The 12,345-nt window shown below is 50.6% G+C and overlaps 1 protein-coding gene across 5 annotated transcripts in view; it reads right to left on the bottom strand.

Moving 5' to 3' along the window:
* Positions 1-4,368: 4,368 nt before the first annotated feature.
* The window catches only part of FUBP3 (far upstream element binding protein 3), a 37,000-nt gene continuing 29,023 nt past the window's right edge, over positions 4,369-12,345 (bottom strand). For 4 of the 5 annotated variants that reach the window (XM_015879351.2, XM_015879352.2, XM_015879353.2 and 1 more), the window contains 6 exons: positions 12,028-12,188; positions 11,125-11,198; positions 10,600-10,676; positions 6,988-7,059; positions 6,378-6,505; positions 4,369-5,928 (listed from right to left, as the gene is read on the bottom strand). In XM_015879351.2, coding sequence (XP_015734837.1) covers positions 5,920-5,928; positions 6,378-6,505; positions 6,988-7,059; positions 10,600-10,676; positions 11,125-11,198; positions 12,028-12,188 — 521 coding nt within the window. In that variant the 3' untranslated portion in view covers positions 4,369-5,919. The remainder of the gene's footprint in view (positions 5,929-6,377; positions 6,506-6,987; positions 7,060-10,599; positions 10,677-11,124; positions 11,199-12,027; positions 12,189-12,345) is intronic. The other variant, XM_015879355.1, reaches the window with a different exon arrangement.

The following is a 12,345-nucleotide window of genomic DNA, read 5'->3' as shown; positions in this document are numbered from 1 at the left end:
GAGTAAATGGGCATTTTTCCCCCCCGTCTCCCCCTTACAGAGAGAACATCTTTATTCCAGTCCCAGACTTTCTGGTTTCCCATTCAGGACCCTCAGAAATAATGTCAGGCAGAAGAAAAGTGGAGCAAATCAATCTTTCATGGTCTTTTTGAGACCAATTTGACATCCATGGACTCTTCTTTTCTTTCACAGCCTACAAGGGGATGGTCAGGATCTGGACAAGGTTGGGGTCTGATGAGGGGAGACATGGGATCATAATGCAGCAAAGAGAGAAAAGAAAAGCAAAACAAGAAAAGATTGCAGGGATGGGGTGATGGAGGAAAAATGAGGGTGAATGACAGTGCAAGAAAGGAGATTAGAGCCCAGCAGCTGCTTTTTGGGGGGTGGGGGGGAGGGGGGGAGCTCTCTCCCCTCTTCCAGCCCTCGGCATGAATAGGATTTGAACAGAGCTGAGATTGATTTATAGTTATTGCAGTTGAACATTTATTGCTCTTAAAGAGTGGCGGGGAGAAAAGAGAGAAAAGGGGTTTGAAAAGCTCCTTTCTGTATTAAAGAGGTATCAAATGAAGACTGCTGAGATAATATACAGTGGCCAATGGGAATTTGATTTGCTTTAAAATTTAACTCTTGTGGGGCCGATCGCTCCGGGGCTGTGGGATAAGCGGGGGATCGCGGCCGCTCCGGGCTCTGAACGGCGTCGGATCCGCGCATCGCTCCGCGGCTGCGAGCGGCAGAAGCGGACGGACCTTTGCTGCTCTGCTTCTTAATGACCGCCGTCGCCGTATCTACCTTTATATGCGCGGGTGTATTTGGGTTTGTTTTTATTTTTAAAGGATACAGTGAACGCAGACGGGATGCGGAGCTACGAAACGAGCGGCGCAGCGAAGAGCCCTTCTCGGAGCGGAGTTTTCCTTGCCCTAAAACCTCCGGTTTCTCTCCTGTCTCGCACCAGAAACGCGAGCTCAGCGCAGTCCCCCCGGGCGCAGAAAGGAGCCCATTGTTCAATGGGGAGAAATACATTTTTAGCGGTGACTGAAAGCTCCCCTCTCGTTTGAACTCTTAAGAAGAAAGTCCCTGGCAGCGAAGAGCATCCCCCCTCCCTCTGCCCCAACATCTGTTTGGAGCAATCCAAGCTCTAGGGCACGGCTCTGCCCCCTCCCAAAGTCATTAAAAAGATATTAGTTGAGTTGAGAAAAGTCCAGCGCGGCCCCCCCCAGCCGGTGCTGAAGGGGGTGAAAAATCATTAAAGACGATTTTGGATTTACCACCGCTAATACCGGTAGAAGGGACACGGGGGGTCCGAGCTGAAACGACGAGAACCGGGCGGTGCCCTCCCCGCTGCCCGCCGTCCTGGTGCCCCGACCCGGCGCAGCGCGGCCCGTCCGACCCCATCGGCGGCTCCGAGCTGCGGGCAGAGGGCGGCGAGAACGGGGCTGAGAGCGGCTCAGGTGCGGCGGCCGCATCCCCTGCACCATCAACGCTGCAAATAACCCGGAGCCGGGGGATAAGGAAGGAAGGGGGGGACAGGAGGGATCATCGCACCCTGCGGGAGCCGGGGCAGGAGGGATCACCGCACCCCTGCGGCTGCCGCAGGAGCCAGGCGCCTCCGAAGTTGCTAAATGTGTCATTTATTAAAGCATTCAGGGGGCTTTTCTTTGGCGTTTGCTTGCAAACTCACAAAGGCCGAGCTGCTGTTTGGGGGTCTTTTCTGATGGAAAAAGGGCTCGGAGACCCCCGGCACAAAAGAAATCCTGGCAGTGCTTTCAATGGCCGGGACTCAATGAGGGGGACCCTGCGCGCAGCGGGCGGGGGCGAGGGGCCGCCCGGTGCTGCCTGAAAGGCAGGACTGAATGTAATGGGGAGATCGGCGTTTATTTGTTGGGATCACATTTAATTAGCTTAGTACAACCCTTGAAAGACAAAAGGACCTCAATCTGGATCCAATCTGAAGCTCGTTTGGAGAGCGAGGGCTCCTGGAAAAGTCAAAAGAGAGAAAGGAGAAAGAAAAGGGAGGCTGGGAGAGAAAGGGGCCGGGGGCCCAGCCAGGTGACTGGCACGCGTGAAACAAGGGGGCCTTTTGGGCACAAGGCAGGGCTCAAAAGGGAGGGAGGAAAATAGCCTCTTCCTCAGGTTTTACCTACTTCAACCCTCTGAAGGGGCCGGGGCTGAAAAGCCTCAATAGGGGCTAAGGGGGCTGCAAAGCAAACAGCGGCTCTGGAGAGGGGCTGCGGCCCTGCAAGGCAGCAGTTGGCAGCACTTGGTTATGGGAATGCACCCAAATGTTCCCTGTGTGTCCACAGCGCCCGGTGATGGAGATGGGGACAGGAGGGGGACGGGGACACGCAGCCCGTGGTGATGTCCCCGTGGCTGAGGTGGGGCTGTATGGGGGTGTCCGTGGGGATGTGTGTGTGTGTCCCACCTCTCTGCCCCCATAGGGACCTCTAAAGTGCCCGTCCCCAAAGTGCTGCATTGTAGGATGGAGCTGAGCAGCCTCATTGTGCCCACACTCAGCCTCCCCCCTGGGTGGGTTTGGGGTGTCCCTGAGCAGAGCTGGTGCTGGTTGGGTCCTATGGGGGCTCAGAGTGCGGAGACCCCCAGCTCAGCACCCAGAGCTGGGTTGATTGCACTGCTTCAAGTTGTTCAGGGCATTATTTGTCTTCATTTCACTGTGGGAGGCAGCGGAGCTGTGGATGGAGGTGCTGGGTGCCTCCTTTCTGCTTTTGCTTCATTTCTTGTCTTGTTATAAGTAGTAACTCCTGGGTTATCTTGGTGAGGTCGTGGTGCACAAAAACAAACAGGGAAGGAACGAGCCCATCTGTGAGCTCCCAGCGCTCAGCACAGCTCAGGTGCTGATGAGGGATGATTGTGGCACATCATGGAGCTGTTGGGGAGCGGAACCCTGTGGCCAACACCATCAGAGCTGCCCCAGAACAGGGAGCGTGTATGGACCCCTCCCAAGGCTGAGTGCTGGGGGTGCTCCCCATGGATTGAGATAACAGGAAGAAGCAAAGAGGGTTTGGGACTGGAGAAGTGGGAAGACCCGTACCTGTGTCCTCCCATCCATCTGTGAGCTGAGGACAGGGCAGTTGTGTCCCTGTCACATCCCCCCTTGTCCAGCGGCCCCAGCACTGGGAGCAGCTCTGGGCAATGAGCGCTGAGTGATGGCTCACACAAAGGGAAGGCACCGCTAATCCCCACCCCGCAGCACCTGCACCCGGATTAGAGGGAGAGCGGAGATCAGAGGCTGCGTTAGAGCGGCCTTGAAATAGGATTTCCTCAAGTGATAAGGGGAAGGGTGGGAAGATGCACCGAGGTCACAGTACCTGCCCCCCCCTGCACCTCACCGTGAGCATTTGGGGCATTGAGCCCCCATCGGGGTTTAAATACACTTCATTTGGGGGATCACAGCTGTGCAGAGCTGAGCAGGAGGCTGCTCCTCTGCTGGAGGAGCAATGGAGGCACCACAGCAGCTCATGGGTTGCAGGGATGTTGGCCACAGACCTCAGAGCAGCAGGTGCTGCCATGGGAGGGACCTCCATCACATCACGGAGCCACGGTCACACCTGGGTTGGTGTCCTCCCATTGCATTGAGGATCTCCCATCACACCCAGGATCATCACCCACAGCCCTGGGCCCTATTGAAGCGATGGAGCTCCCAGCAGCTCCAGCCCCAGCTCTTAGTGGAGCAGAGGTTCAATGGCTGTAGCGATAATGGAAAACAAACCGCTGCAGTTGGGAACATTTGGAGCACTCGAGGCTGCCAGGACAGCAGAGTGCTGCTGAAAACCCAGCTTTGCAGGCACCATCTTAATGACAGGCCAAATCTCAAAGCCCTGCAAACTATTTCTTTCCCCGCCCCGCCCCCTCAATAAAAGGTTGCATCAGAAAGAGATATTTCCATAATTTATAGTATGGGTATTTCACTGGGGAGACTCTCTGATCTGTACTTACAGATACATTTAAGAAAATGCATCCTCCCACAATCCTGCGCCATTTACGACTATTGGCACAATCTGTAATACTCAGTCTTCAATTAAGGGACACCTTAGGGTTCATTATCACACAATTGCTCCCTGTGAACCATGCCAAATGCTGTTTTGGCACAGAGCTTGGAAGATGAATTAGAAGGAAGTCTTCTCGGTAATGCCCGCTCCCAATTCCCATCAGCAGCCCCTCGCCCTCCTCCGGCCCCTTTTTTCCCCCCCCCCCCTCTATCCGAGTGGCTTTTACCATCCCATCGCTCACTGTCTCCCTCGATTCTCTGGAGGTACATTGAGACACTCGGCCGCTCTCTTTTTCTTCCGGCTCTCAGCCCTGCAGCTGGGCTCGGCGCTCCCATCCCCGCACAGCACAGCACAGCACACGCAGTCCTTCGCCCACAAGCCGCCCTTGTGGAGGTTTTATTATATAGAGTGTAAAATGCAACTGTCAGTCAAAGGAAAAAAAAATAAAATAAAATAAGAACAGTTTTGGGGTTGGGTTTTTTTTTCTTTTCTTGTGTTTTTTTTTTTTTTAACTTCTCTTTTCCATTTTAAACCCGGCGGCGGCTTCTTTACAGTTAAAACATCTCAAGCATAGGGGGGATAAAACAAGGATAGAACCCGAGAACGGCAACGTGGGGGTACATGGCAGAAGGGAACGTCCCGCAGGGAACTCTCCAAAGGCAAAAAATAGCTTCGATTCCATTCTTCCTTTAAAAAATACACTGTTATCTGTACAAGGAACACTACGGCCGGCGGCGCGGATCATAACATCTCTCTGATTACATCGACATTACCGAGCAGCGCGGAGGTTAAAGACGAGACTCATTTCTCTCTCTATTCAAACCCTGACAATATTAGATAGGGCAATATTTAAAAGGAACGACAATGACGACATAAAAAGAAGCCAAAATAAAAACGAAACCACCTTGGAGTTTAAAAACCAAAACCCAACAAACTACTTCTCCTACCTCTGATGGCACCCGCTAAAAGGCGCCCATAGGAGCGGCTCCAGCTCAGCATTAGCGGTAACCGTGTTTGCCTGAGCTTACAGGAAGCTTACAGGGTTGTTTCTTTACTCTTTTTCTTTACCAAAGGAGCTCTGAGGTCTCAGCTCTGGGATGGGGAGGAGAAGGCTCCAAAAAGCCACCCCCATTTCCCTATGGAGCCCTTGGGAGAGGCCAGCAGTGACAGCAGGGCAGCACAGTCCTTATTAGGATACACTGCTCTTCCTTACAGCACAGCAATGCGGCACGAATCAAGGATGCGAGAAGACGAGAAGTAAAACATTTAATGAATTTACATATTTAAGAATATTTAAATACTGTTTAAAATCCTTTTTTTTTTCTTCTTCTTTTCCCCCCCCCCTCCCATCCCTTCAATTAAGGATTCGTTCCACATTCATTCCTTAAGACACCCAAAGCCACTCTTTGTGCTGCAACAGGAAAAGGTTCCAAAATGAAATGGAAAAGGTGGGGAGGGGGGAAGAAAAGAAAGGAAGAGAGGAAGAAAGAAAGGAAGGAAAAAATCCCACCCAACCAACCCCACGTGGAGAGCAGCGGCCGCACGTTGAAATGTCACAGCTCCAATGTGCACAGCTGGAGCTGCAGCTCCCCCAGCTCCATCCAAAGGGGATCCCGGAGGGGGTTTTATGTGTGTGTTTTTATGGGTTGTTTGTTTGTTTTTTTGCAGTTTCATATAAATTTAGACACAAAATTACCAGCATGTCCGTCAGTTTAGTACGTTACTAATTGCTCCTGATTCTTAGAAAAGTTCAGTACGGATTATCCTACAGCTATAGTGTTTCACAAACCAACAGAAAAAAGTCTTCATCAAAACGTTGCAAATCTAGAAACCTCTGTTACAAAAAAAGGTTTTTGCTTCTGCAATGATTCCGAGGGAGAAACCGAATCGCGACGATGGCCGTGAGGACGTTGTTCTACTGCTCCTGTGGACAGAGGGACAGCGGGACGTCACCCAACACCCCCAGCACCAACCAGCCCCCTGGTACCAACCACACTGTGCTGTGCTGCATCCCACCCCCCCTGTGACAGCTGAGCTCCTTTCCATCGCTGCTTCAGGGCTGTGCTCCTCCAGCAGCCCCAGTAGCTCAGCTCAGGGAGCACAGCTTGCTCACTGCCCCCAATCCCTGCTCGTGCAATTCCCCCCAACAGCCATGGAACAGCTTGGGGACCCTGAGCAAAGCCCCTAAGGAAAATAAACCAACAACCTCCCAGTTCTCCCCACTGATCCACCCTGCACAGGGAAGTCAGTCTGATGCTGAGATAATACAATGGTAGCACTGTGCAACTTCTGACTTCTTCAGCCACAAAACATCCCTGTGTTTCATTCACTGCGTGATTCCAAAGCTCTCCCCGGACAAGGGTGAATACGCACCTGGCTGTGGGCCTGCGCCTGCCCTAATGTCTGCCCATAGTAGGCAGCCTGCTGTCTGTAATACTCTGCCCAGGCCATCGTGTAGTCCGGCTGAGAGCTTGCCTGAGAAGCAGCGCTGGCAGCATGACCTAGAGAAAAGAGAAGGAAAAAGGGAGAGATGAGGTGTTTGGTAAGATGAAGCCCAGGCTGCCAAATGCAAATCCAGAAGCTGGCACCACACGCCTCTTAACGGAGCGGAGGAAGGCAGGGCCATGACTGTCCACACACCTGTGTGCGGAGCACTCCTACCTTTTTGACAACCCAGCTTCAACGTGCTGGGTTTTGTTTTGCCAGCATCGATTCTCGCTGTACGCAATGCTTCCCCAGCACGGACACGGGCTCTGCTGCGCACTGAAGCTCAGCAGGAGCAGCCCTCCTGAGGCCCAGCAGCAGGCACCACGACAGCTTCCAGTGGAAGAACTACCATGCACCATCACCAACTGCAGGGACCAGAGGGAATTGCAGAGGACTGGAAGCTAATGATGGCAGGGGATGGAGACGCAAGTCATCGGATTAGAGTGAACTCTGTAACAAAAGTTTCCTTAATCTCCAACAACCCTGTTTCACTCACTCTGTTTTTTGTAATATTCCTCCCATGCTTTGCTGTAATCGGGATGGCTGTTCTGCTGCTGGCTCTGTTGGCCTGTGCAAAGATGACAATAAGGGGCATGTCAATATGGAACAGGTGACAGTTTCCAGCTAGTGACATCTACCTCTCCTCTAGACAGGCCCCGGCTCCACCTCAGTTGCCCATAACTCCAAGCTTCAGCTTCCATGTTTCTATAGAGTTGGGCATCCTCCAATTGGAGAACGCCAAGGAAAGGCTCGAGCTCCTGACTCTGTCTCACCTGAGTGCTGCTGAAGGGCACAAAGCCAAATTCCACCCCTCCCCTCCACTGCGTCAGGACTTGCTCGAGGCCAAATGTGCTGTTTGGGAGCTGTTGGGTCTGCACATCAACCACCCAAAGCTGCCAGCCTGCTCACACTGAATACAGGGACCCAGAGTTCAAACCCTGACAGTAGAGTCCTATCACCTCAACCTCCAGCCACAGAGCTGCCATGGATACAACCATGCCTGCATTCACCTGCAGTCTGCACCCCCTGCTCTTGCAGCAGGACACATCCCAAGGAGTGCTGGTGGCAATGCCTACCCACACAGTGTGGTCAGCACACAGCAAGCTGCCAGCCCCAGCACCACCCCATGCAGCAGCACCTGTAAGCTCTCTGAACAGACACAGCCAGCTCTGCAGGGATGGCTCTGGGCTCCTGCACTGCACTAAGAGCCATAGGGACAGACCACAGAGCCCAAAGCCCGCCTGCACCTAGCACTAATCTCCCTCTTTTAACGGTAAGATGTACTGAAGCCAGTGTGTCTAAGTGTTGTTGCAAGGGAGAGTCCAACCCGCCGGCTGCAGAGGCCGCAGTTAGAGCAAAGAGCCTCAGCCAGACATGCAGCAAACAAAACCAACCAACCCTGGACAGAAAATACAGCAATCAGAAAACTGCAGAGGAAGGCAGGCGTGGTGAAAGCACAAACTGCTGCACACACAGCAGGCAAGGACAGCACACACACACAGCAGCTCTCACAGCCCATCCGAGCGCCTCAGCTTCATCTCAGAGGGCTCTGAAGTGGGGGGGAGAGGGGGAACGTAATGCACTGTGAGTGAGTGTGAAGTGGGTGGAGGGAACAGGGCAGCAGTGTCCTGTCCAGGGGCATAAAAGCAGGTTAAAAGACTTGACCAACGCTACAAGTCAGGACCTTTTCTGGCAGAGGTCAAGGCTGCCTCAACTGTCCACCTGCTAATGCCAACAAAGGACCTCCTTCAATGCCTTTTCTTCTCGGAGAATTACAGTCCGCAGCGGGCTGAAAGGACACGCAGCTAAATGCATTTCACGGCAAAACGTTTCTCTGGCCAGTTAATTTATTTAAGATGGGGGAAGTAATTAAAATCTGAATACATGTGTAGGGGTGGGGGCTGCCCCTCCTCCCACAAGGAGGGCACTCTGGGATCTGTCCCTGGGAAGTCAAGGGACGGCTCTGCTGGGGGAAGCAGAGCCACAGGGCAGGGCCCCTTCACCAGACTGTTCTCAGATTAAAACTCACAGTGTAAAACCAGGTATTTGCTTAGTTTCTCATTATAATTCTCCCATGCCTTCGTGAACTCCACCTGGCACAACAGAGGACCATTGCTATCTGCAGCAGGAAAAGAAAGCAGCCAGCTCTGCTTAAAGCAAAGCATTCTCTCATCTGTCCTCTCTTCATACCAAGACTGCCCTCAGTGTGTCTGCCCATAAACAGGAGTACAGAGGACCCTAAGCAGACATGAACCTACTGAACTGACATTCACTGATATTTTCCATCACGTTCAACAGCAGAGATTAAATATTTTATCCCCAGATCACAACTTTGTGGTACTAATCCCATGCAGGGGAACGATCACTGGAGCCACCAGAAACCTCACAAATGCATTGCAAAGCAGCTGCCAGTGGGACAAGCCACACTGCTGGTACTGGGAAATTCAAAGGGTCTGGACTTACGACACCACTAAGCTCCAAAGCCAAGGGCTGTGAGCACAGGACACAGCTCACATACATTACAGAAAGGGAGATTATTTCCCCCAGTGTCTGCTGGGGAGGGTGGGAGGACACCTGAGGGAGGTAAGGAAGAAGATAAATATGTAAGGTGAGTTCTAAAGGCATCTCTGAAGGCAACTGGAAAAGCAAGTTTCATCAGCCTCTATTCAAAGGTTTTACATTAAGCTGAAAGTCCAGGATTTTTTTGTAGAGGTTTCCCTGTTGTACATCTCCCTGCTCTGCTCCTCATGAAGGTTCAGTGCTCATAGGAGAGCACAAGAAAGGATATGAACAGTAATTTTTCCTCTAAGACAAACTAGTGGGGAAATTCTCCCTTTTCAGCATCGTGTTATTCCAGTCCTGTACGATAAAAGATTCTTTCCAAGCCCACCTATCCTAAAAGCAGAACCGCTGCTGCCCGTCTCTAAAGTTCTATCGAAGAGCTATAAAAACCTCTTCCAAATACACATTCTCAATGTTTAACACAAAGCCCCCAGTCCCATGCAGGGTTTCCAGAAGCGCACAGTGTCAAAAACACAGTGTTGAGGACTTCCAGCTTTCAGATATGCACAATTTCATTTACATTAAACGTGATCTGCATCACAGGGAATCACAAATGCAGCTGCTGGCATCGTTACGCCAATTATCCTTCCATCTCAGGCAACCAAAGAGAGGGAATTTAAACTGAACTTAACCACCTACTTCGTCGCTGAGCCAGTCAGAGCACTGAAAGGCATCTCAGTCCATCACATGAGCTTTGAGATTAACAAGTAGACCAGGAATCTGCTCAAAGCATCATTCAGGTTGTTGAAGACAGGATAACGCCATTACCAACATCACCACTACTTCAGTTACTCTGAAATGGGGGAACCTCTCATTCCAACCTGATGAATTTTGAACAGTTTTGTGAGAAAGTGGACACTCTGAGTCCTGAAGAACAACAGCCAGTTCGATTCACTGTGCCAGTGGCCCAAAGCATTAAGACCAGTAGCAGAAGTGATCTGAGTTCAGCTTTTGAACTCATTACTGCAGATATTTGTGCACTGTCACTTTTGCCTTAATGCTAATATCTGCCTGGTCACATTCCATGCTTTTAGTGCTGCGGAAGCCGAGCAGTTAACAGCTCCCAAAAGGAAATGAGGACACTACTACAGCCAGCGTGAATGAAGCAGGATAGGAACCACACTTATCTTCTCCATTTTCTGCATCTATTTCCCAGACTTCTGTCAATGTGGGAAAGAGAGAAGAGCTCATAAAGAATATGTACAAAAAAAGATAATCAAGAACTGATGAGTTAAAATGCAGAGATGGGAGGGCTCAGCACCAGACACGGTGTGCCTGTCAGGGAGACACTAATAGAGGATAGCAAGTGCTTGTCTGGAGAATCCTCACAAGAAAAAGCTTAAGGCAGAAATGTTACCAAGTAGGTTTTCTACACAAGGGGAGCAGAAACAAGCAGTTAAGTGCACAGAAAGCATTATAGGTTATGGTGGACTTTGGCTTATTCCAAGCTCTAACACCAGCTCAAATGAGTGGTCTCATGGTTCAATCTGTGTCCGGTGGCAAAGACAACACCAGCCTTTCTCAAACCCAGGCCCTAAAAACTTACTTGGGACTTGCTGTCCAGGCTGCTGCCACGTCTGGTAGGTACTGCCCCAACCCTGCGTCATGAACGCCTGAGGACCACTGCAGAGGATAAAAAGGCATGCTGAAGCAGGCAATACTTAATGGGAGATATGCATGAAATCAGCCACAGAAACAAAATTATTACTTCTAGTCAGCGACTGCTGAGCAAACAGGTGAACATGGAACAGAAAGAAACATGTGGGTGCAACTGCTAACTGCATGGTAACTGTCTGTGAAGTCAAGGACACATGGGGTACTGAACAGCACCCCAGCAAATGAGGCTCCAGCTTCTTTCCATGCTCTCATTGCACCGGAGACAGAAATCCCTACCTTGTTTGTCATTTCATAGCTGAAATCCCTCCTGTAGTCAGTCTTAAAGGTTCCAGCTCCCTCTTTAAAAGGCTGCAATTGCACACCACCCCTCCAAGGCCCACCATACTTTTCTCAATGCTTTTACAGCTCCCAGTCATTCTTTACCACCCATCTGTAACAAGATGCAGAAGCTTACTTTTGATGAGGTGTAGTGGGTGCTTGGTTGAACGGACTCTGACCAAATCCTCCAGGTCCACCCATGCTGGTACCCTGTCATGGAAACCAGAAATATTTAATGGCAGCTCTACACAGAGGGTGCAGATAGCTAGTAGGAACAATATGAGAGGGGAGAAGACAGCCTGGGCTATGTTCCATTAAACCCCTGCACCCAAAAGTAAAGACTGATCTTCCAAGAATGAAGTTCTCAGGACAGTCAGCATGCTTCAGGAGCTCAGCTTCAAAAGCAACCATGGCCAGCTACAAAGGGGCTAATGGGACTACAGCAGAGCTGGAAGTTTTCCTTTGAATAGCTTGGACCCTGAGGCTGGTATCAAGCCTTCTCCCCTCAGGTAATTCAACACAAAGGTTGCTTTTCAGTTCTACTATTCTCCAGTTCAGTATTTTTCCTTACCTCCTTTTACCCAAGTTTCCCCCTTCAGTAGTACTCTAGCCTGACATTATTAAGCTTCAATACCACAGCACTGCATTAAGCAGAAGATAAACATCATCCTGGATTTACTGGAGCAAGGAGCTCAGTGTTACTTTTAAGGTTATGATGCCAAGATTATGTCATTTTCACACAGTAACGCTATAGTCTTCTCTCCAAAATCCCACTTGGCAGCCTTCTCATGCCTTATTATAGTTGCACACTGCACTTGATTATGTCAGCAGTCAGATCCTCCTGGGACCACAGCAAAAATTAGTCCAACGGATGCTCAAGGGTCAAAGCTCAAGATGGCTGCTAACAGGCAAATGGTTTTGATGCTAAATAATGTTAAGAACGCACACTGTGCCACCCCATAAGTCCAGGCCTACAGGCACATACAGGTGGAAACACTCCTGAAAGAGACAGATCAAAATCAACAGAGATGGAACTTACACCAACTTTCTCATCTATGAGATGTCTCGCAAGTTCAATTTGCTGGGGAACTCCTCTGATTGTGAATATTCGTACACCAGGGTCTGTGTTTGGAGGTGGGTTTCTCTGGAGCTCCACGTGGGCTCCTGACTGTTGATTTATGCTCTTGATGTTCTCACCACCTGAAGAAAAGAAAATCGAGACAGAGGATATTCAGCATCTCTTTCCATAAGAACATAATGAAGTTAATGGCACACGGTTTGCCATCTAGATACAGCAGAGCACTGCAGTGCTTGGAGCAGGATGGGACAGCTCAGCCAACACAGCCTGATTTCCTGA

This window comes from Coturnix japonica, chromosome 17, assembly GCF_001577835.2.
Source record: "Coturnix japonica isolate 7356 chromosome 17, Coturnix japonica 2.1, whole genome shotgun sequence".
Classification (NCBI taxonomy): domain Eukaryota; kingdom Metazoa; phylum Chordata; class Aves; order Galliformes; family Phasianidae; genus Coturnix; species Coturnix japonica.
This window is presented reverse-complemented; position numbering and strand designations above follow the sequence as displayed.